Below are 25,000 nucleotides of genomic sequence, written 5' to 3'. Positions count from 1 at the left end.
TCTGTGTGTTTGCAATGATACACAGACGAGAAAGCTCCAGGATATTATGGAAGAGTTCACATTTTCCTCAGAAGAAGAGCGGGACTCCGATGAACATTTGCATTTTGAAGAGAGACTTAATCCAGCCGAGGATACAATTTCAGACGAGTAAGTCAATTAGTTTTCATTAGCTGACATGCTATTTTATATAAACATGTACATATTTTAATAGTGGGACTGTTTCCAGAATTGCCAGCCAGGATTCAGAGTATTGACATTTGAAATATGTCCTAATAAGCAAGTTTTAGTTACATTTAAATGCTGTTTCGGCTAAATCAGGTATTTAAATTGTATGCTGTATGATATGAATATGATGTGTAATATGCTATAAAAATAATATGAATGTTTAGATTATATTTTATCTAGTGTTTATGCTGACTCATTATCATCAAAGCTTGTGCTAGCAAATATGTGTTCAGATGTAAATGAGTAAAATGCACTTTAAATATGCCCATATTAGAAAATCAGCATCTTACAATGATTTCTGAAGGATCATGTGACACTGAAGACTGCAGTAATGATGCTGAACATTCAGCTTTGATCACAAATTGCATTTTACAATATATTTAAATAGAAAACTGTTCTTTTAAATTGTAAAAAGAGTTCAGAATATCAATGTTTTTATTGTATTTTGGATCAAATAAATCCAGTCTTGGTGAGCAGAAGAGACTTCTTTTAACGGTAGTGTAGGTCTAAAATTAAGTAAAGTCTTTATGTAAAGAAAATGTATAGTCAGATTACTTCTTTTAACTTAAAACTTGATTTTAATCATTAAGTCTCCTCACATTCATTCTCTATCCCTCAGTGATGGGCACAGGGGAGGGGTCTTTGTCTCAGGTGTGAATTACATCTATATTCATGATAGGCCACGCCTCCTCGCATATGACCTATCAACACTACAAGTGTCTTACAAAAGTTAAATTAGTATATTGTTTTGTATGAATGAGTGATCAGGATGGTTTTCACATCATTATGTAGCAAAAACTCTCGGCTACAAGATCCAGTTCTCAAAAGTTTTGTGGACAAATGTTTAGTATGTGTTATATGACCTTATTTCAGTGACTTAAAATTTTTGTTTTTTTCAAAAACCATGCATAAACATTTTCTCCAAAATACAAACCTGTACACACATGTTGCACACATATTATTGTAGCCCAGTTTGTGCTGAATACAGTATTATCAGACTTTAGCCATTAATGTGTTTTTAATCAACTGAAAAAAGCACAAATGTCAAGGCATTTCAAAACTTCTCCAGGCCCAAACACCCTCAGACCCCAGAGGGATAAAAACAAATTTCTTGAATTCAGTCGTCTGTTCTCATGATTATTTCTGCATCACTGTCAGTTGATAAGCTGTTCTGTCTAATCATCCCAGGATCTGTATGAACATTTTCTTACATATTTTCCATCTTCTGACAAGTTTATTTTCTTTCATGCTCTTATTAAATCACTTCATGATTGAACTGAACTAATTATACATCAATAGTGGTTAACTTCCATGATTGTGTTCATATCAGCAGAGTTCACATGACCCATACCTTAGTCACCATCCAAACCAACTGAACGTTGACATCATGTTGACCCCGTGTGCACTAAAAGCACCCTAAGATGAGTTTCAGGTGATCCTAATCAGTGTTTACAGCGGGATTACATGAGACTCCCGTGTGTGTTTGATTCATGATGACATCATCAATCATCACATCAGTGCGTTTAATAATGTGTGCAACATTTCTCCCAAATGTACTTTCATTTTTAATTCTGAGCACAAATAACGTTTCAGGATGACCAACACGCTAATCTTTTGTCTGTAAGAATCAGCATATAATAATAATAATAATAACACCATGAATTATCTTGATGATTTCACTTATAAAGATGACTTTAATTATTAGCAATTAGAGCTTAAAACGTTTCCTATTCGTATTTCATGTCTTTCAGCAAGTTCAGATTCTTTAAAAATATAAAGAAAAAACACGTCCATTATTGTCATCACAGATTAATATGATTAATACAGATGTGCAGTTTCTGATCAAACTGAACATCTCAGAAAGAGTTCAGATAAAAGTGTGCTCGAATGTTTCGTAAAAGCAGCATCAAGTAAAATCAGAAATTCTCAATTATTGATGTTGTTGTAAAATGCCGTATTCGCAGTCAGCCATGATGCATTTATATACGCTCATAAAAGCATCAAATTACAATTAGAGATGAACCGATTGCAATTTTCTGATTTTTGTTTTTGTGCAATTTTCTGATTTTTTTTTTTTGTGCAATTTTCAGATTTTTTTTTATCAGAATACCGATACCGATTTTTTCCGATTTCGATTTTCTTTCTAAGAACTACTATTGACCGCATATACAAACAAAATCTACCTTTCTTCAATGCAACATTTTATTTTCATAATAAAATAAATGATTAAACATTACAATTTCCCCCAAAATAGATCCTAGTTACAGGATCTTCTCTCACTTAAACAACTCTCAAAATAAATAATAAAGTGCTCTGTGACTGGAAAGAGCTAGAAATAACAATTTTCCACTATTTTTATAAATGGACCTTTTTCTCTTTATTACTCGTCTAACAAAACAATTCCAAAGATCTGAAAAACTGAAGTAACCAATACGCTCAACTTACGTTAGATGTACAAATATCAGTTGTAAAACTGAGCACTGCTTCGGGAACGGCTTGCATACCTGTCAACACTCCCGTTTTACCCGGGAGTCTCCCGTTTAGTTATTTCTCCCAAAAAAACTCCTGTAATTTGAATGGCCCAAACCACGTTATATGAATAATCACATCAGTATATTATTCCAAGGTGGTCCAGTTGCCAGATCTTGAATGAAACGCATCCTACTCACACAATCGACACATCATACACATTACAAATCATTTATGACCACAATCTGGCAACCTACAACCCATTTGCGCTGTTGATATCCGCGCAGGCAGTAGATGTACAGTTATTATTGAACAGTTTGTTAAATCAAGCATCACTGGTAGAGGGGAGGAGAAGACTCAGCTGGTGCTCCGGTGAAAAAAACAAAACATACATGTACATTTAACAACAGCTGGATGGAAGAATGTAATTTCATATCCCGAAGCCATATCAACAATGCCCACGCCTTTTGCAAAGTGTGTCGCACTGATTTTAATATTGGACACGGTGGGAAAAATTACGTTAAATCACAACGGCACAATTTGTATAGTATTTAGCCTGCCTCTGCCATCCAGCACCCCCCTTCCCCTCTCCCGGATTTGTGTACCCAAATGTTGACAGATAACAGGCTGCATGTGTGACATGACACGAGATTAAACAACTCGGGCAATGCGACGTCGGAAAGTACCTCCTACTCTGTATCGAGGAAATTTATCAGATTTCTGATCCCTCTGTCCTCAACTATGGAGAACAGCTGGTCATCCAGGGACATGAATTACATCATGTTCCTCATAATTGTTTTGGTATTTTCGCTGCTCATTCCAAGGAATGATAGGAGAGGCTGCTGACTTGTGACTGGCTCTGAGCTCTGGCTAGCTTTAGCCGCTTTCACTTTTTAGCTTCTTTTTCAAATGGGCATTTTCAGCTGGGTGATGGTGTTATAAGTGTCTAATTAGGTTTGTTGTTCCGAAAGTTATTGTGGTGGTTCCCCCACGGGTTACTTTGGCCTTACAATTATTACACATTTCGAACTTTAGGTATTCTTCACTCACAGTGAAGATCTCCCACGCCAATGACATGTTTACATGCGGCTGTGACGTTATTGCCTGTGCCGCTGGCAACAAAACGGACCGGCTTGGAATCGGACAGACGTGAGGCTGACCAGCCGATCACTGATCCGGGCCGAGCATGCGGAAAATCAGCTAATTCCGGTCCCTGGCCGGTCGATCAGTGCATCTCTAATTCCAACCCATAAAGCTGCGTACACACTGACAGCGACATCGCGCGCGACAGCGACTTCATCCCATTCATTTTCAATGAGAGCACAGCGACTTCCGGCGACACGAGCTGTCGCGACCGTTGGCGACTAGATGTGGGCGTGTCCAGCGATGCGACAAATTTGAGACAAGTTCAACTTTATTCAAATGAAGAGCGACTAACGAAAGCGACAGCCAATAGGAGAGAAGACGGGAGAGCTCACGTGATCCTCTCTCTCTCTCTCTCTCTCTCTCTCTCTCTCTCAGCTCCTGCAGTAACGGAAAGATGGATGAAAGGCTAATTCTTGCTGTTAGCAATGTTCCAATGCTCTATGATATGTCTCTTCCCACGTACAAGGACATTTTTAAGAAAAATACTGCGTGGAAAGGTGTATCTGAGATCGCCGGGATTTTATGGATCCAGACAGACCGGCATTTGCGTTTCCGCCACAGATAAACCACCGATATGGCAAACAGCACGCCTTGTTTCTCATTCATCAGAAAAGCGATTCGCTGTCAAGAGCAATGGAATGGCATCCGTGAATGTCATTTATAAACGTTACTAGGCAACCAGTAGTGGGAACGCCCACTAGCGACTTCACCGCCAGCCACTGGCGACCTGCAGCGACAAAGTCTCTGGCAGTGTGAACGCACCTTTACTAACAGAAAGAGCAATACTCGGCTGATTTCATCATGATGACACTCATTAATGACTGATATTAGTAAAGCTTTCATCTCAAGCACTATTCATTTGTGTTTAAACGTTTAGACTGCACCATCAGCACATGTTTGCTATTGCCTCACATAACTGGGTGTGAAGAATTCCTCAGAAATTACATTTACTCAGTAAATCTCAGTAGAACTGTCACGATACAGCACGGATTATATGGACTTAACCAGTCACAAATACACTCATCTAAATGTTTTAACATGTCACGTGTCGGCCCAGAGATTAAATCATATACTGGTAATAAAGAGGTTTAGCAGGAAAGATCACAACGTCTACATTCACACTGTTCCAGTCATCTGAAGTTAATGTGATGCTCTGATGATTTAATTGAATTATGAGAACTTCATTAATGTAGATCAAACGCATTCTGGATGCACACGTACATCTCTGAGATGTCTAATGAACATCTGCTAAACATCACAGACAATCTGACTCATCATGTTGAATGTCTTTATAGATGTATTTCTGATGAACAAACAGCCTTAAAAATACATTTACATTTATGTATTTGGCAGACGCTTTTATCCAAAGTGACTTACAGTGCACTTATTACATGGACAATCCCCCCGGAGCAACCTGGAGTTAAGTGTCTTACTCAAGGACACAATGGTGGTGACTGTGGGGATCAAACCAGCAACCTTCTGAGTACCAATGTATTATACAGAGCACTTATTACAGGGACAATCCCCCCGGAGCAACCTGGAGTTAAGTGTCTTACTCAAGGACACAATGGTGGTGACTGTGGGGATCAAACCAGTAACCTCCTGGTTACCAGTTATGTGCTTTAGCCCACTATGCCGCCACCACCAATGGCATGTGTCACGTGACATGTTACATCATCCAGATGTAAACACACATCAGATAAATGTGCTGTGATGTACGTGTGCTATTGTGGATCAGACACAGAACACTGTCTTAATAAGCTGCTATTAAACATTCATAAAAATCAATCAAGATCTAAACTTTATAGCAAAAGTGACACTAGGGAAGAGATCAATTGTCCTTCATTCTCCACCCTCAGTATCTGTCTCTTTAACAACGTTTAACTCTAAAACTAACACCACCTGTCTAAAGCTTAATTATAATCCGGTTAAATCGTTTTTTATCACCACATTTTTGGACTGTTAAAAAAAGTCTGTAGGCGTTACAATACAAGTGAATGGTGACTAGAACTCCAAAAAGCACATAAAGGCAGCATAAAAATAATCCATAAAACTCCAGTGGTTTAATCCATGTCTTCAGAAGTGATATGATAGGTGTGTGTGAGAAACAGATCAATATTTAAGTCATCTTCTACTATAAATCTCCACTTTCATTTTCACATAAGACTCCAGTGGTTTAATCCATGTCTTCAGAAGTGATGCAGTTGGTTTCGGTGAGAACAGACCATAATATAACTTCATTTCACTGCACATTTGGACAGCAGTCTCCTTGGCGATCATGATTTCAAGTTCGATTTCTCCACTGGAGTCTTATGGATGACTTGTATGCTGCCTTTATGTGCTTTTTGGAGCTTCAAAGTGCTGGTCACCATTCACTTGCATTGTACGGACCTACAGAGCTGAAATATTCTTCTATAAATCTTCCTTTGTGTTCTGCAGAAGAAAGAAAGTCACACATCTGGGATGGCAAGAGGGCGAGTAAATGATGAGGGAATCTCTGGGTGTACTGTCCCTTTAAACACACATCTGTGAGATGTACTTGTGCTATATGGGATGAGACAGGAAGAACGAGAGATATTTCTGAGCCTGTAACAGTCGGCTTGTGGCCGCTAATTACACAGTAAAGTACAAGTCTGGAAGAGAAGGAGGTTAGAGAACAAGTTTAGTCTTGCTCTGTTAATGTGAGCTGCAAATCAGACTCAAAAAAACCTTTAAAACATCATGACAAAAACGCCTGACATCTATTTACCTCATTAGTGAAGTGTGCTCACTCTCTTCACTCCTCAAGATTGTGTCTCATTACCAGCTGTACAAATACAATTACACCAAACATTTCTGGACATCATTTCATCCATTCAAATTATAATCGATACAAAACAAGCGTGTTGCACAATTATATATAATATATAATCTCAGTTACAGGACAGTAATTAGCAGAAAACATATTAACAGCATAGTGTGTTTTCAAACAGAGTGTTTAATGTAAAAGATTATTAATAATGATCATGTATGAATGATTTACTGCTGAATCTCTGATCACACATGAGTGAGACATACCACACAAACACTCGAGCACCCAAACCTCCCCAAACCCAAACACATTCCCCTAAAACATCCTCACACTCATTTCACCCATCTCCAGGACATCCTCCAAATCATCTCGTTTCTATTCTCCATCTTTAATAAGAACATTATATGATCTGTTGCTCTGTGTGGAAATGTAACGATGAGATTCAGATGTTTTATCATCACACACATTCAGTTTAATTCAAAACAATGTGTTTATTACAGTCCATGAATTACACTTAAATCACGGCGAGTCATTCATGACATCTGTCACACTGTCAAATGTAATAAACATAATATAACGTGTGCAGTAATCATACTGTACCATTGTGTTTCCTCGACAAATCATCGCAGAAAAATCCCGTTCACGATGTGTAAAATCCAACAATCAATCCATCATTCGCATTATAAAACAGAACAAATATTAAAAAAAAAATATATATATATATATATACAAAAAAAATATACAACGTCAGAAATGTTTCGGAAATGGCCAGAAACATCCAAATGTAGTACTACAACTGCAGCTCAATAAATATCCTTAATGCTTGTCGAGGAACGAAGCGACTCTCATACAGCGCAATGAGCGCCTCTGAATCCAGAGAGAGAGAGAGAGAGAGAGAGAGAGAGAGAGAGAGAGAGAGAGAGAGAGAGAGAGAGAGAGAGAGAGAGAGAGAGAGAGAGAGAGAGAGAGAGAGAGAGAGAGAGAGAGAGAGAGAGAGAGAGAGAGGGAGGGAGGGAGGGAGGGAGGGGAGGACGCGTCACATAAACACTGATGACATCATCACACTGCGACTCTTTGCTAACGCATACGGACATATAGAACTCCCGACTCAATCTAATGAATATACACAAGCATGACAGAAGCCCTAAACAAATAATTCGGGAAAAAAACATTTTATACTCTAGAGGGCTATATGACTATAATACTCATGTCTGAGACACTACAAGTCCCACAGTGCATTGCGTAACTGTCGCGTGTGTGAATTCAACAACAAATCGAGCGGTGAGTTTAACTTTTTTATTTCATGTTTTGATATGTCAGATCAGCGTTTGCTGTTGTGTTTATAATCAGTTGTGTTCATGTGTCTCTCTGACAGATCAACAGTCGTGTGTCTCTGTGGTCAGTCAGTTCAGTTATTTCTTGTTTATCAGGGGTTTTCCTCCAAAAACAGATTATATCAAGACTTCCAAAGAACAGCTATTACAAGTGATGTACGTTATCATTTTCTTTCAAACACATTATGTTCCAGAAAACTGTTATTACTTTATATTTATATTTATCTAAAGCACTTGGCTGTAAATCAGCATAACACTTTGGACGTTATTCATAAAACATAAGCGGAATTAATTTCTGTGTAAATGTTACATTAAAACCATTCTTGCATAAAGTCACACATTCAATTAAATTGGACAAATGACGTAAAAATGGCTTTATGAACGATTTACTTCCTTGATATACTAATATTTTCTGAATATGGCCCATTCATTTTAAATGTAATATTATTCATGTTATTTATACTTGAATATCTGTGTATTAGGATGACTCATGCTTCAGACTAAACACAAGAAGAGTGAACAAGCCCTTTTTAACAGCATCTGAACATCACAGTGTTGTGTATGTGAAACATGGGCAGGTTGATTGACAGGAGGTGCGGCGGTGGGATTCGGAATGTCGAATGAGATGGGAGCCATTGAGAAAGCCGTGTAAGACTTCAAACATAAATCCAGTTTACATCAAGCTCTGCAGATTATCGATTGAACTTCTCATTGAATCATGTGCAGTCAGATCCTGATGCTTGTTTGTGATTGGATCATTTGTTAGCTACACTTCCATCTCAGCATGTGTCTGTTGGGGACGCATCAGTGGTTTCAGTTTCTAAAACTAGTTTAGAGATATTTGACCATCATTAGATCGTGTATGTGATGTGTCCTCATATCCTGCGCTGCAGTCATTGAATCGTATTGAGTTGTGAATGTTATACAGTAAATAAAAGCATGTTTACAGTTTATCATCTTCAGAATCTGAAAGTGTTTGTGTTTTCCAGCATCTGGCCGCAGTACATGAAGGAGAGGATTCACTCCACATACATGTATTTCACAGGCAGCGTGGGACTGACGGCGCTCTCCGCTGTAGCCGTTAGCAGAACGCCAGCGCTCATGGGACTCATGATGGGAGGATCCTGACTGGTAATTAGATTTATTGCCCATACAGTCTGCTGTATGGAGTAGCCGTGAACACATACTGTAATTATATATTGCAATGATCATCTCTCAATGAAACATCCATATTGACTTTATTATTGAGCATTTAAGTGCAGTTTCCTGGACTTGCTAGAACTTCCCATAGTTCATGAAATATTCTCTTCTTTATTCTTCCGGGGGGATTGTCCCTGTAATAAGTGCTCTGTAAGTTGCTTTGGATAAGAGCGTCTGCCAAATGCATAAATGTAAATGTAAATGGAATGATGCTGTTTTCTAAACACGCCTCTAGAGGGCAGCACAGTCCACGCTTAACGGTTGTTGTTCAACACTTTCCTGGAACACCGAACATTTAATGTCTCCCTTGTTTGACACGCCAAGTTCACGGAGCACCATATTGATTAGCGAATCAGTAGAATCAGGCGTGATAGAAAAATGACACAGCCGAAATGTGTCCTCCAGGAAAGGGTTAAGAAACATTCACCTTTATTGAGCTCTAAAGAAAATCTTGTTTTACATGAAAGTTATTGTTGCTCTGAGACACACAGCTTAATGTTCAGCACTGTTTGTGTTTTTGTGCAGGTGTCATGGGAGCCGTTATTTTGGGCGGCCCTCTGATGATTCGAGCCGCCTGGTACACAGCGGGCATTGTGGGCAGTTTATAGACTGTGGACGTGTGTGCACCAAGTGAGAAGTTTCTCAGCATGGGCGGTCCGCTCGCTGAGGGTTTTGGTGTTCGCCTCTTCTCAGGGTATAAAGCACTCGCGGTCCAGCAGATATTTGGTGACACTCTGTTCAGTTCATGAGTCCCTTTGATGTTCCTGCCGCCCACCTCAGCGCTGGGGGCCGGTCTGTACTCGGTGGCGGTTTATGGAGGTCTGATTCTGGTCAGCATGTTCCTGCTGTATGACACGCAGGAAGTCATCAAGCGCGCGGAGACGCATCTTCTGTACGGGGTTCAGAAATACGACCCCATTGACACGTACGTTTTTCCAGTGAACGTGTGGAAGTAAATCTAATCAGTTTACATCCTTTAAATGTGCAGCAGTGTGTGACTGAATTCTGTTTCATCACTGTAATGTGCTTGTGGCTGTTCTACAGGTGTGTGGGCATCTACATGGACACTATGAACATCTTCACGTACTGGTGATGATAAAACAGAAAGAGCATCAGCAGATATCGAGACATGAGACCGTTCTGATGGGAAACATCCAGAAGAAAATGAGTATTTTAAAAGCAGCAAAAACATTGTTTGCTCTCAGCTCAATTACACGTTTAACCATCAGACATTAAAAATAGCAATGAATCGGTGTTATTATCTTGTGTAATTACGAAGAATATTGTTATTTATTAAGAAGCGTTGAGCTCACTGCAGACTATTGCAGAAAGTGAAGTTACTAAAGGATCTGTGTGTTGCGTTTGTTTTACTCTTGTGTCACAGAGATTCTTGTATTCCTGCAGTTTCACATTTATGGTTCAATAAACTTCAGTTTAATCTACGTTTACTAGATCTTGATTGTACATTTACCACATTCAAGTGACATGAAATGAGTACAGCACCACTTTAAAAATGCTTTTGACCGACCTTGTGTAGATCTGTTGCTGTGGCACAGAAAAACATGACAGATATCACTTGAGATGGGTAGAATGATGTTGATTGACCTGCTCAATCTCCAATCTGTAACGTCCAATTCCCAATGCGCTCTAAGTCCTCATGGTGGCATAGTGACTCGCCTCAATCTGGGTGTCGGAGGACGAATCTCAGTTGTCTCCGGTCTGAGACTGTCAATCCGCGCATCTTATCACGTGACTCGTTGATCGTGTTACCGTGGAGACGTAGCACATGTGGAGGCTTCATGCTATTCTCCGCGGCATCCACGCACAACTCGCCACACGCCCCACCGAGAGCGAGAACCACATTATAGCGACCACGAGGAGGTTACCTCATGTGACTCTACCCTCCCTAGCAACCGGCCCAAATTGGTTGCTAAGGAGACCTGACTGGAGTCACTCAGCACTTCCTGGATTCAAACTCACGACTCCAGGTGTGATAGTCAGCGTCAATACTCGCTGAGATACACAGACCCAAAATTTACTTAAAAAAAATAAATTAATCATCATCTTCTAGTTCAACTTTTCATCATTTTCTTTGAGCTTTTAGGACCATTAAACGTTTCTTTACAGATATACATAACATAAAAAACACTCACAAGTAAATCGGTGTCTGTCAGTGGCAGTTTTTGTTGTTGAGAGATTGTGAGGACAGATCGAGACTTCACACGCCAGATGACCGTGAGATTAGCGAATAATCCTTGTGTCCAACATCTATGTTCCCATGGTGATTAAATCCTGAAAGGAGAACTCAGCCAGCTGATGCCAACATCTGCACTGGCGCAGGTGTGTCTGCCTCAAAATCTCAAAAGAAATCAGACATTGCTTGCATAATATTAACTGATCATCACATTCAATGCTTAAATTTAAGCATTGAATTTAAATTATTTTTTATTAAAATAATAAGTACAAAGTGTATAAGTGCATAGTGTATATTGTAAGGTGCAGATGAGGGGCAGATGAGGTTCAGATGAGGTGCGGATGCGGTGCAGATCCGGTGCAGCTGAGGGGCAGATGTGGTGCAGATGAGGTGCAGATGAGGGGCAGATGCGGTGCAAATGAGGTGCAGATGGGGGCAGATCCAGTGCAGATGCAGTGCATATGAGGGGCAGATCCGGTGCAGATGAGGTGCAGATGCGGTGCTTAGGCAGAGTGGATTCTCTTTGTTTTGCATCTAGTGTGAGTTGTTGACCGGAGAAAGGCTATCGTGCTGTATCTGTTGCTAGAAGGTTACGGAGAAGGATGAGACGCAGACTTTGGGTTCACTCAGTCAACCATCGCAGGAGAGGATTTGGTGCATCTTACCATCTTGTCTCAGAACTTTGCCTTTACCGTGACCGGCACCTGAAGTACTTCAGGATGGTTGGAGCCGACCCCACAAGGCAAACAACAACTTACCGGGTGTCCATCGAACCCAAGCTTCCTGTTAAAGCTTCTTGGTTAACAAGTTGAGATATATATTTTCTTTATACACATGTTGCAATAAATGATTAAATAGCTGTATGTCTGATTGGAAAGATTGCATTTTTTTAAACAATAAATTCTTGTTTAAAATTTGACATTTGTTTTGTTTCAGTTTCAAACTATGACTAAAGAACTTAAGTACAATACATACTAGAGTCATGCATACATGATTTGACTATATTCCACATAAAAGGGTTAGATGAAGGTGACATAAAACTTTAAACCTTAACATAAAACTACTGACCTATTTACAACATAAATAATAATTATCAATAAATAAATAATTGTATGTTATAGAACTGTATATAACTATGGAAACTGGTAGTAAACAGGAGAGGAATCCTGTTCTGATCCATGCTGTTGGTGGGATGTTGTTGGGGCGGTGTCAGATGGTGGGGATGATGGGTCTGGCATTCATGCCAGGACGGGGTGGGGTGCCTGAAATCCCGTTGTTTGTGGGTGCTGGGTACGTGAGTAGACAGGGCGGGCTTGTGTGGCTTGATGTTGGTGATTTTCGCCCTCTAACTCCAGGTCTGTTAGGAAGCTGAGGATACGAATTAGTGCCATAGACTAGTTCCTACGATGAAGCCTGTTATATTTAGGAACTAAACTGAGAGCAAAGTAGTACATTTCATCCTCCTGTCTGGCATTTGTGGTGGAGCTGCAGTTGTGGGTTGGGTAATAACATCCAGAAGCTGTCGTGCTGCTGTACTTGGTGACGTGACTCTCCTCCTTTTCTGTCTCTGTGGACCTTCGCTCATTAGTGCTCTCTGGGATGTGGGACGGGGGGGACAGCTATTTGTGCTGATAATGGAGGAGTGGAGGTGAACATTCTCCATTGTTCTTCTAGCACTGGCAGATGCTGAATATAGATTCACATTTGTTCAAGTGGGGGACTTTGGAAGAACAAGTGATGGAGGAGTGTGTAGTGGTTCCACTCTTGGAAGAGCAATGGAGGCCAAAATGTTTTCTGTGCCAGCAGAATGCCCTTTGCCAGGGTCAGGTGTGCAAGGCCCAATGCCATACACCATAGTGGGAGATGCTACTTTTCCCCAAAAGACGTATTTGATGAGGTCATTTCCTGGGAACCAAATTCCGCAATAGAGATTAATTTTCAGTTATAGAGTGTCTCGGGCAAGGATGGATGTGGAGTGTGCCGTTGGGATTTATCATCCAAATGGAGAGTTCTGCATACAAGGATGAGGTCAATCACTTCCTAACCCCATCAAAGAGCCAGAGGTGTCTGGATGAGGTGGAAGAGGGGAAGTGCTGCCAGATGGTCTAGGTCAGCGGTTCCCAACACAACACTTTTAGATATCTCCCTAATTAAACTGATTCAACTCATTGGCTCGGTAGTGGAGACTCCAAAACCTGAATTGGGTGTGTCAGTAAAGGGAGATATACAAAGTTGAGGGGCCACAAGGAACAGGGTTGGGAACCGCTGCGATTTATGAATAAAGAACTGTTATTGACCAATCAGAACCCAGGACCTGAAATATCTGTTTTATAAGTAACTACAATACTCAAAGGTGCCGTTCTTGTTCTGGAACTTCCACAAGACTGAGCTGTTGAATTGGACAAGCCTCCTTTTCCAAAACATCAGCCTCCACAGATAGCGTTGAGACCGACACAGCAGCACGGCATCTTCTCACGGTTCTCAAACACAACAGTAGCAAAATAACGCTTCATTACTTCACTATGAGAACACGCAAAATACTTGACAGGCAGAAATCACAAAGTCTTCTGATTCTGGCTGATCGACAAATACATCTGCGATCCACGTCCTGTTTTGTGTTTGCACAGAGACTGCACGAAGCTCAAATAATACACACGCTTTTACCGAAGAATTGCCCCATTGACTTCCATTGGAAGTGTCTCACTGGAACACACATTTGTGCTTTTATTAAGAAAAGGAGGAACGAGTCCAGATTAATTTATGTATTAATCAACATTATGACTCAAAAGCTGTCGATTATGCTGAACTTGTATTGAACCCGGAATAGTCCTTTAAAATACAAACTGCTGCTGTATTCACCCGTTTCTAAAGGTTAATTAATTGATTAATCTCATCATTTACACCATACAGCCATCAGTCTAATCAACAAACTCTTAATATATAACATCTGTTATCTATCAGTTATTACACATTTATAAACATTCAACATCCAGAAGCAGCAAAACAGCCTTTCTGAACACTTCATCTTTTTAAAGTGTAAATATTATATAATTGTGTTGCTTTGAACACCCTTTGATTTGAGGAGTTTCTGGAAAAGTCTGTTTACTGTAAACACACGTTACAATCTGATGTTTGTCATTATTTCTGGAAAACATTTGATTACATTTTTTGTCAAATTACATTTATTTGCATGTTCATTTTTTAAGAAAAAGAGAAAATAAACATGCATGTGCTGTTGGTTTTTTTACCACTTTACGTTTATTAATTTAACAGATAATTTTATACAAAGTGTCAGAAATGAGGAACATCACAATTATTATTCATACAGAAGCCACAATATTGAATTTAATGGTAAACCAGAGAAATACAGACATGGAAATGTAGAAAATAAGAAGATATTTCATTATAATATGTATTATAGAGATATTCTTGTGTAATAATTATCAAAGCAGTTTAAGATTATCTGGTTTAGATGTGATTAATTAAGAAAGACGTTTAAAGTTATAAACATGTAAAACAATGCACATGCTGTGAATATATTTAATGCAGCACTGATAATAAAACTCTCCCAATGAAAATGGAAGACACAATTAAGGTGCGTTCAGTGAATGTACACGTACATGCGTGTTATTAATACAACTGTGCGCTGTTTCCATTCTGTGCTTTATCGTCTCGACACAGTTTTTCATCACTGGCGGCCTGAAGACTGTCAAACGTGTTCTGTCTCTCATGTCTCTCGCCAGGCCGCAGGTCTTTCTCGTGTCGCCGCCGTCTGTCGTACAGTTCTGCGCAGCTCTCACAGCAGCGGCATCTGGTGTTGGTCGTGCACACGAACATTCCCGCTGGGACGGCGAGCACCATCGCACAAACGATGACGATTATGTGAATCAGTCTCTCTCGTCGCTCCCGTTCATTCGTGTCACTGCCCGTCACAAACACGACGCACTGGCTGTCACGTGGCGCGTGGTTTCTCACCGTCACGCACACTTCGTATTTCGTGAGGGGAAGCAGACCGTTGACAGAGTAGCTGTTGCTTCCTGGACTCATGTAAATGGCGTCTTTCTTTGGCATGTCATGGCGGCCGAAATAAACGGTGAACCAGGTTTGGGCAGGTTTCTCAGTCAAAGTGAACCACTCGACCGTGACGCCGTAGACCGTCTGCTTGGCGATGCGTACGTCAATATACACATTTTCATAGACGGCGGTGGAGAGCGGGAAAGAGGAATTGTGGGATTGAACATCAAGCCAGATATTGATGGAGGAGTTTCCGATGAAGTTGTTGGCAGTGCAGGTGTAAACGCCTCGATCGGCCGCATGAAGCACCGGAATGATCAGAGCCGAACTGATGGTGTCCACGTCCAACTGCGTCTGAGACACTACACAGAGATCAGATCAGAAAAGGATGAGAGGCTACAGGGTTCACATGAAACAGGACGGTGAAGTAACTCGCATAAGAAAATCCAACAACAGCCAAACATGTCAATCATAAGAGATTTCTACAACATACAAAGTATTTACCTGTAAAACCTCTGATGCTTTTTAGCCTGTAGCTCCAGCGGATGACCGCCTCTGGCCTCGATTTCACCAGACACCTCACAGTGACATTTGAGCCCAGAGGAAGCGTGATGTTGGTTTGAGGACTGAAGGTTTCTGGCTTTAAACATGTCTTCAACTCCAGCTCATGAAAGAACTTTCCAGCTCTGCTCTCAGGACCTGAACACGTCATGTACGAGCTCATCAGAACAATCGGTGGAGCAACAGAGTTGATGAATTCGATGAATCCTCTGAGTCGACAGTCACACAGCCAGCGATTATCGTGCAGCGCCAGAACAACATTCGTTTGTTCCTCTTTCCTGCCTCGTGTCTGTGAATAAAACCGCGGCCAGTTGAGGAACACGTCTCTGGATACGATCGTAAGCTGATTGAAGGATAAATCTAAGTAGGTAAGAGCGAGCAGGTGGCGCAGGGCGTTTTCAGGGAGCACGTCTATCCGGTTGTGCTTCAGGTCTAAAACTTTAAGTTCTGGAGTGTCCTGAAAGGCGGTCCATGGTATCGAACGTAGTTTGTTGTCTTGTATGCGTAATTCTGTCAAGTTGTGCAGTCCCTCTAGACTTCTAACATTCATCAGAGTTATATCGTTGAAGTTTAGCCACAGGAACATTAAGGCACTGATTTGAGAGAACACACCCTGCGGGATTTCAGTTACATGCGATTTTTCAATGCGGATTTTGATGAAATTCTCAGGAATGTTTGGTGGGATCCGTACATAAGGAAGCTCCATACAGAGCAAAGACCTGCCAGTGGACGGGAAATACAGACATTTTGGTTTGTTCATCGACAACATCAACACAGAAACAAGACAAGTGAATGTTAATGGCTCACATGTGTGTTTACAGAGTGTTTTCTTTAGCATCACAAAACAAGAGATCTGTTAAAAATCATCAACTCACCGGCCGAAGGTTTCGTCTGTACAGGAGCATCCGGTCAGACAAACGGATACCACAGAACTGACCTGCTGATATATGAAGAGCGCACACAGCGCCGTGTATAAAGTGGCCATAGTGTTGTTGAAGAACACATGAGGAGTGTCTGTCTTTGGTCCTGCTTGAGTTAAGCTCATTACATTTAATCCATCTTGACGCAGTTGGTCAGAGAACAAATGATGTTCACACACATTGCAGCTATATACAGCTATATGATTAGGGTTAAGACCGTAAACAAATGCTAGTCAGAACTAGATGCGTTTGATTTAAATTCATAGATTGATTGATTAGCAAAAAAATATTTTTACACTATTTTGAAGAATGGGCATATTTCATATATACATACCCCACCCATATTCTATACATGGAAACATTTTTGTCTAACATAGACTAACAATTGTCAACAAACCTTTCATCAGTCAATTAACAAGGACAATTGCATCTATGTGAACTTATGCAGTTAATCCAGGATGGACTTCGAGTCTGGTTTAGGGTTAGGGTGGGGTTAATCAGAGGGGAACTGGCCCCCACAGTGAGTCTGGTTTAGGGTTAGGGTGTGGTTAGTCAGAGGGGAACTGGCCCCCACAGTGAGTCTGGTTTAGGGTTAGGGTGGGGTTAGTCAGAGGGGAACTGGCCCCCACAGTGAGTCTGGTTTAGGGTTAGGGTGGGGTTAGTCAGGGGAACTGGCCCCACAGTGAGTCTGGTTTAGGTTAGGTGGGTTAGTCAGGGGAACTGGCCCCACAGTGAGTCTGGTTTAGGGTTAGGGTGGGGTTAGTCAGAGGGGAACTGGCCCCCACAGTGAGTCTGGTTTAGGGTTAGGGTGGGGTTAGTCAGAGGGGAACTGGCCCCCACAGTGAGTCTGGTTTAGGGTTAGGGTGGGGTTAGTCAGAGGGGAACTGTCCCCCACAGTGAGTCTGGTTTAGGGTTAGGGTGGGGTTAGTCAGAGGGGAACTGGCCCCCACAGTGAGTCTGGTTTAGGGTTAGGGTGGAGTTAGTCAGAGGGGAACTGGCCCCCACAGTGTGTCTTGTTTAGGGTTAGGGTGGGGTTAGTCAGAGGGGAACTGGCCCCCACAGTGAGTCTGGTTTCTCCCAAGGTTATTTTTCTCCATTAATCAACATCTTATGGAGTTTTGTGTTCATTGCCAGAGTTGAATTCAGCTTGCTCACTGTCTACATTGTATTTCTGGAAATTCTTCTGATTGGATGGTCACCTCAGCTCTAATCTGATTGGATGAGTGATATGTTTGATCTAATCAGTCAGTCACATCGCTCAGTTGTTAATAATGTATAAGTTCATCATTTACTCAGAACAGTTTTTAGAAAAAACATCATAAGCACAGTAATTGTGTACATGCGGCGATATAAGAATAGAATAATTTCTTCTACATATCAAAAGACAGATCCGCATGATTGGAGTAAATCCTATTATCCTCAAAGCTCAAACTGCATCGGGAATGTGTAAATATAGCTTTGAACAACCTGGGAATAGTTCAGCTGATGTGCTTAAAGTGTTTTCCAAAGCCATCACTTCACTTTTCAGAAAACACCATGTAAAAAATGGTTTTATTCAATCATATTTTTAAACACAAATATTTTCTAACACATACACACACGTATACATATATATATACTGTATATAAATCAGTACTTCAATAAGTGCATCAGAAATAAAAATACAGACATTATTTCATTCTTGTGTAACAATTCTTCCATTTTTGAATACTGAACTTGACATGGATGTGTATTTCTGTTTACAAACACATGCTGAAAGTGTCCTTCAGCCCAAGATAAGTCTGAATGAGGGTCAGTGTTTAATCAGCAGAAGTACTCGTTCGGCTGTCCTTCAGTCCGGGCCGTGGCCGCTGAGTCGACACTAGAGCGGGCGGACAGCAGACGGTTTGATTCGTCCTGGTTGAGTTTGCTCAGAAATTCTCCCTCTAAACCTTTAGCTTTAGTTCCTGGAGAAAGAGTCTCAAACGTCACATACGAATCTTGAATATCTTTTGACTTTCTGCCGAGCAGTTTTTGCAACCTTCTCTTTAGTGCGCCACAGCACACGATGAGCGTCAGAGGAACGGCGATGACACACGCGACTGTGATGACGACAACGTTAATGAGTTTCTGTGTGCCGCTGGCACTGGCCGCCTCGTCCGTAGAGAAAATCACACACTGCTCTTTCTTGGGAACGAGTCCTTTCACACACACGCAAGCGATGTACTTTGTTTTGGGCACCAACCCTTCGATCGTGATGCGATTCTTGCCCGGACTGACATTAATGCGACGCATGTCTCGCTCACCGAACACAGCGTACAGAACACTGAACGACGTGGTGTTGGTCGCAGTGGGCGCGCGCCAGTTTAGCGATACCGTGTGATCCGTGTCGCCGATGATTTTAATGGAACGAACTACCCTGCGTTCTTGTCCCTGCTGAAGAGAGGAGGCGTTCGCTTCGAGGTTACTCAACACATTTTTCTCCAGCTTCCCCACGCTGTCGGTTCCTGCAGCAGCTGCAGGTGGCGCTGCGGGTTTTGCGTTGGAAGCGTCATCAGAGACGCTGTAGCTTTTGATCTGGATGGTTGCCGTGGCTTTTGGCCCGTTTAGGGGCTCAATAATGGGCACAGCGGCTGCTGTTGAGGCAGGCGGCACATATCTGCCGATGAATTTTTCTTGATACGCCGCAAGTCCAAATCCACCATTTTTCTTGCCTCGGTTTCTCTTGGCGACCGCTTCGTCAATTTGCCACGTATCAGAAATGACGAGCGAGATAATGGCATCCGCGCTCCCCACGAAGTTGGTGGCTCTGCAAACGTATTTTCCTGAATCTCGGTAGGAAACGGTAGGAACGCTGAGGATTGACCAGATGATTCCCTCTTTAGACACTTCCTGTTGAACTGCAAGACAAAAGAGAAAACGTTCACATTGTGACATTTCAAATAAATGATAGTGATTACAGCATATTTGCATGTTGAGATGATTTTAGTCTAAAGAGCAAGCAACTGATGACATTGAATGAAATGTAATGAGATAAAGTGAGATGAGGTGATATGAACATCTTATCAAACGTACCAGTGCCAGTCATGGATTTGCCGTCGGCTCGTGACCAGGACAGCTCCGGGATCGGCACTCCGATGGTCCCGCAGCGCAGCAGGACATTGTTGCCGATGGAGCTACGGACTCTTGCGACGGCCGTGTGCACTCGTGGAATCTGACACTTTCGGAGCTCCGTATTGGAAAACAAAACTCCCGACAGGCTCTCTGGCTCCGCGCAGTGCAGACGAGTATCGATGAATGCCACGGACGATGAAGGAAACTTTTGGAACTGCATCAAATCAAACAGACGACAGTCACACTGCCAGGGGTTGTCATGGAGACCTGCGTGAAGAATACAAGTTACACTTCGTCACACTCAATTTTAATAATTTCAGCGTATTTTTTGGACTTTGTTAATAAGAGACTTTATTATTAAACGTGCATGAAAACAAACTCTCACCCAATATAATTTTGGAATTCTCTGTTTCCTGAGGAGCTTTCAGAGAAAACCATGAAGACAGAACTTCCGCCGGAATGGTGGCCAGACTGTTGCTCGACAGATCCAGATACGTCAGGTTTTTAATGTAAACGGTTGCTTCGGCTGGGATGCTGCTGATCTTATTGTTGTGCAAATCCAGAAGCCGAAGACTCGGCATATCCATCAAACATTCCCATGGAAAAGAGGTGAGAACATTCCCATCCATCCGTAATTCATCCAAGGCATAAAGTCCACGGAAAGCGTCCGCGCTTACGGCAGAGAGCGAGTTGAAGGACATCCAGAGGTATTCCAGACTGCTGAGGTAATGAAAGGTTTCCGTGGTGATCCAACTGATGGTGGTTTTCTCAATGCGGAGTTTGGAAGTGTCCAAGGGAAAGTTGTTTGGGATAACCGTGAGTTCAGGGTCATTACACACGACGCTCCTGTACAATCAGATCAACAGTTCACTTTTGTTGAGATAATTGATTGTCCGTCATGTCATTAACAAACACACAGTTGCATGTGAAGAGTGCTATAATATAATATAATATAATATAATATATTTTACTTGCTTTAATTCCAGCTTTAACTGTGTATGTCCATGTGGAACATGTGTAAATGATCTGATGTGAAATCTCACCTGGATTTGGATCCGTCGCTCAGTTTGTGGTAGAAGCAGCTGCATTGATCTGGACAGCCGTTGACGGGACACAGATGGACACAGGACAGCAGCACCAAAGCCAAAAACACCCGTCCGAACATCTTCTATCAGTTCCAGCGCTGGAGATGATGGAGCTGTTATTACCGCAGCACACGCAGCATCTCTGTCAAACACTTTGTGTTCACTCTGAATCCCCAGATAAAAAGGATTGAACAGATTAGAGGAGGGCTCAGGGGATTTTCATTTACACGATTATTTCTTCCATAGGCTGTGCTTGCTTTTGTGTATATACAGAACAGACGCTTCTTTCCTTGACTGGAGGGTTCATTTCAGACCTGTGATTGGACCGTTTTTGAATTCATGACTTTATATTGGCAAACGGCTTCATTTCTACCAAACGTTGTAAACACAAGATGGAGAAACGTAATTGGGTTTTTAAAGATTTATGTTCAAAACACATTTTTGGAGAAAAACAACCCCACTTTGGGATATTTTTTGTCCCTGTTAGCTGACCTTTGACTTTTTAAGCAACATAGTGTTTCATTTGTGGCATAAAACTCATTAAAATAATATGAATTATGCGATTTATTGTTTTCAAATCATGATCAGCAAACGTTATCATCATCCTTGTCTTCTTTTGTGTATAATGTAATTAAGAAGCTACAGGCTTATCTTTTAACTCTTGCATTTCATTTATAACTTTGGTTTCGCTAAACCCTAACCTCGTGTTTTATTGTCTGTTACTGTATTGTGTGTGGTTTGTTTTATACTTCTTCATTTGTACAGCATAGTGGTCAACTTCTGTTGTGTTTATTTGTGCTTTCTAAATAAATAAATGAAAATGAAATAAGAACATTAAAATAAAATATACTCGAAGGTATTTCATGATTTAAAGGCTGAAGATGCCGTTTGGAGCCGGTATATCGTATATTACTTCCCCATCACATTAACATGAAATCTGAGAACAAAGTGTTAATTTCTTTGATTTGATTTGAATTCAGCAGCTGATGAAATATTTGCCAGTGTGCCAGCGTGCCAGTGTGCCAGCGTGGCACCTTCACATTGAGACATGAAAGAGTCTTTATTTACTAATCCTCAGACATACTGAGTGTTGTGGATCATTAAAGACTGAATAAATGATTCATAAATAAACTGTTGAATATAAACTGAAGCAGATGAAATACAGAAACTATTAATAATATTATATATTATAAAACAGATCATCAGAATCTGAATTTACATTCGCAGAGCAGATTGTCAGTAAAATGATTGTTTAATTAACCCTTCTTTTGAAAGTTTAGGATCCTTTAATCAGAAATGAAGATAAGATGTGGCCTATAAATGCATTTCAGAGTTGGGGTGTGATATTAATATCTATAGTTTATTGTGTATGTGAATAACTGTTTGTGTCGTCAGATGCTGCAACAAAACCCCAAACAATAAAGATTAAATCTGATATATTTCAGTGTTACATTGTTACAAGTATTTCAGCAAATACATTTGACCTCATTGTTTCATGTGTGAAAGTTCTCCGTCTGACACCAGCGACCGTACTCGTGATGTGATGTGACGACTGTCATCAATATTCATGTTATTACAGCGTCTCAGATTGAACGCAACACTGACGTGAACGAGCGCACAAGAATGAGTTCATAAACATATTAAAACATTCCTGAGGAGATTTCAGAGGCTTTAAATCCTTTCATGAGCACTATAAAGGGTTCACATGAGCACAGTCCCAACACATATCAGTGGAAATGGGGACTTACACGTTACCGGAGGGATTCTCAGACTTTGACATGTTTGCCTTTGGATCTGCACTGCTGGTCGGTGGTGAGTTATGCTGATCAATCAATCAATCAATCAATCTATCTATCAATCAATCATCAATGCTTATGACAGATTCACTGCGTGAGAGTTTCAGTCCTGAGATCAGCTTCAGCTCACATGTCTGATTAATTCATAAAAACTATTGATTTTATTTCATTGATTGATTATTTCTGGTTGGTGGTTTTAGAAGGTTCACAGATCTTTAGGATTTGATTAATGATGTATCAGATGGTAAAACATGGCATTACTGCTGTTGGTATTTTATTGTTATTGTGGATTGAAACAGGGTTAAATGTTATTTTAATAAGATCTACGCATTGGTCTGAACATCTTTGATTGTTTTAGGTCTTCTCGGCTTCTTCCTTAATGTCATGTCGGCCGCTGCGTTCCTCAGAGTTCGTGAGATGAGAACACCCGGTAACTTCTTCATCTTTAATCTTGCGGTCGCCGATATCGGTCTGAACATCAACGGGCTGGTGGCGGCGTACGCCAGTTATCTGAGGTAACAGCTGGACTATAGATGTTCAATGTTTGGATCAGAAGGTTTCGCCAGTTTTGGTTTGCTCGATTCATGTGCCATATGTAGAATAGATACGACAGAATATCTAAATACAGTCTGGGCTCTGAATGATTGATCTGTGTATAATAAAGAGTGTGTTTGGAGATATCGGACATTGTGTGTTTGACAGGTACTGGCCGTTCGGTTCAGAGGGGTGTCAGATTCACGCCTTTCAGGGAATGGTGTCGATTCTGGCCGCCATCAGTTTTCTTGGTGCGGTCGCTTGGGACAGATACCACCAGTACTGCACGAGTGAGTCTAAAAGAGAGAACAAATTCGATCCTTCATTATCCTTCATAGTAACTGCACATGTAGCGCACACACACGGTCCTGTTGAGAGACTCCAGTCTCACTATCTCTGACTAACTGTTGAGATTGTTTTCAGAGCAGAAGATGTTCTGGAGCACCGCCGGGACCATCAGCACCATCATCTGGGTTCTGGCCATATTCTGGGCGGCCATGCCGCTGCCAGCGATCGGCTGGGGAGAGTTTGACTTTGAGCCAATGAGAACGTGTTGTACCCTCGACTACACTAAAGGAGACCGGCAAGTTCATTATGAAGACCGCACCACCAATTGGCGACTGTCTGAAACGTTCAACCCTGTAATGTGAAAGTGTCCGAAATCACAGAACTTCTCTTCTGTCCTCTGCAGGAATTACATCACCTACATGTTGACCATCACTGTCCTCTTTTTAGCTTTTCCTGTCATGATTTTGCAGTCGTCCTACAATGGCATCTACGCATATTTCAAAAAGACACACCGCTATAAGGTACTCGTACACGAGTCAATGCACACTCCATTAACACACACAAAACAAGATTTCTACAGACACATGATGATTGAATTTTTTGTATTAATGTGATGTTAATGAAACACTTTCTGTTGTGTAGTTTAACACAGGTGTACCTCTAAAGGTGCTTCTGTTCTGCTGGGGTCCGTATGTAATAATGTGCATATACGCCTGCTTTGAGAACGTTACTCTCGTGTCGCCAAAGCTCAGAATGGTAAGAGCACGGTGAATAATCGCACGCTTTCGCCATCACGCTGTAAAATCTTTATATCATCATCATCTTTCACATTCATGTCTCTGTTCATCTCCAAGGTCCTGCCAGTCCTTGCCAAAACGTCGCCGATCTTCCACGCCGTCCTATACGCGTACGGTAATGAATTCTACCGCGGAGGTCTGTGGGAGTTCGTGACGGGACAGAAATCAGTTGATAAAAAGAAATAAGAGTTGATGATGTTTGTAGATGAATTGAAATGTTTTTCATATTATTTGACTGTATATGTCAGTGCCTGTTCCTAATTATAGTGGAGTGTTGATTGAGGATTGTTAATATGTTAACCCTTGTTAACAAACCTTTGAGTGATCATCCAGATTCAGATGTGACGCACGAGTCTTTCGTCTGACGGGGAAAATACTGAGAATCATCATTAAAAACAAACTCTCCTTTTGCATGTTGTAGAAATTTAGTGCAGTATTTAATAAGAGCTGCTAATATGTCAAATACTATTTTAAAATATGTTTGATTAAAGTCTTGCATGTCAGTGTTTTAATAAAGTCTTTGTGAAGTATGAAGGTCACTCACGGTCGCTTC

At 41.1% G+C, this 25,000-nt stretch overlaps 4 protein-coding genes and 1 pseudogene across 5 annotated transcripts in view; 2 read left to right on the top strand and 3 right to left on the bottom strand.

The window, feature by feature from the left end:
- Positions 1-7,528, bottom strand: part of chst3b (carbohydrate (chondroitin 6) sulfotransferase 3b) — a 10,648-nt gene extending 3,120 nt beyond the window's left edge. The window contains exons 1-2 of one of the 2 annotated variants that reach the window (XM_052103361.1): positions 7,232-7,528; positions 6,590-6,646 (exon numbers count right to left, since the gene is read on the bottom strand). The gene's annotated coding sequence lies outside the window, so the exon portion shown is untranslated. The remainder of the gene's footprint in view (positions 1-6,589; positions 6,647-7,231) is intronic. The other variant, XM_052103359.1, reaches the window with a different exon arrangement.
- A 2,029-nt stretch (positions 7,529-9,557) lies between these two features.
- Positions 9,558-11,099, top strand: LOC127626721 (growth hormone-inducible transmembrane protein-like; annotated as a pseudogene).
- Positions 11,100-14,657: 3,558 nt separating this feature from the next.
- On the bottom strand, positions 14,658-16,923 carry LOC127627137 (leucine-rich repeat, immunoglobulin-like domain and transmembrane domain-containing protein 2). The gene is made up of 3 exons (XM_052103388.1): positions 16,810-16,923; positions 15,878-16,653; positions 14,658-15,735 (listed from the first exon to the last, which is right to left on the bottom strand). The coding sequence occupies exons 1-3, from the start codon at positions 16,917-16,919 to the stop codon at positions 14,990-14,992; spliced, it is 1,632 nt and encodes a 543-aa protein (XP_051959348.1). The 5' UTR covers positions 16,920-16,923; the 3' UTR covers positions 14,658-14,989.
- Positions 16,924-18,370: 1,447 nt separating this feature from the next.
- Positions 18,371-25,000, bottom strand: part of lrit1b (leucine-rich repeat, immunoglobulin-like and transmembrane domains 1b) — an 11,959-nt gene continuing 5,329 nt past the window's right edge. The window contains exons 2-5 of the mRNA XM_052103373.1: positions 20,991-21,197; positions 20,333-20,793; positions 19,909-20,214; positions 18,371-19,733 (exon numbers count right to left, since the gene is read on the bottom strand). Coding sequence (XP_051959333.1) covers positions 18,658-19,733; positions 19,909-20,214; positions 20,333-20,793; positions 20,991-21,112 — 1,965 coding nt within the window. The 5' untranslated portion in view covers positions 21,113-21,197 and the 3' untranslated portion in view covers positions 18,371-18,657. The remainder of the gene's footprint in view (positions 19,734-19,908; positions 20,215-20,332; positions 20,794-20,990; positions 21,198-25,000) is intronic.
- rgrb (retinal G protein coupled receptor b) overlaps positions 22,726-25,000 on the top strand; it is a 2,526-nt gene continuing 251 nt past the window's right edge. Inside the window, exons 1-7 of the mRNA XM_052103382.1 lie at positions 22,726-22,844; positions 23,187-23,343; positions 23,531-23,652; positions 23,786-23,945; positions 24,054-24,171; positions 24,293-24,406; positions 24,505-25,000. The exon at positions 24,505-25,000 is cut by the window's right edge and continues 251 nt beyond it. Coding sequence (XP_051959342.1) covers positions 22,769-22,844; positions 23,187-23,343; positions 23,531-23,652; positions 23,786-23,945; positions 24,054-24,171; positions 24,293-24,406; positions 24,505-24,633 — 876 coding nt within the window. The 5' untranslated portion in view covers positions 22,726-22,768 and the 3' untranslated portion in view covers positions 24,634-25,000. The remainder of the gene's footprint in view (positions 22,845-23,186; positions 23,344-23,530; positions 23,653-23,785; positions 23,946-24,053; positions 24,172-24,292; positions 24,407-24,504) is intronic.

Source organism: Xyrauchen texanus, chromosome 33, assembly GCF_025860055.1.
Source record: "Xyrauchen texanus isolate HMW12.3.18 chromosome 33, RBS_HiC_50CHRs, whole genome shotgun sequence".
In the NCBI taxonomy this organism is placed as follows: Eukaryota; Metazoa; Chordata; class Actinopteri; order Cypriniformes; family Catostomidae; genus Xyrauchen; species Xyrauchen texanus.
Note: the sequence above shows the minus strand (reverse complement) of the source record. Positions and strands in the feature narration are given on the sequence as shown.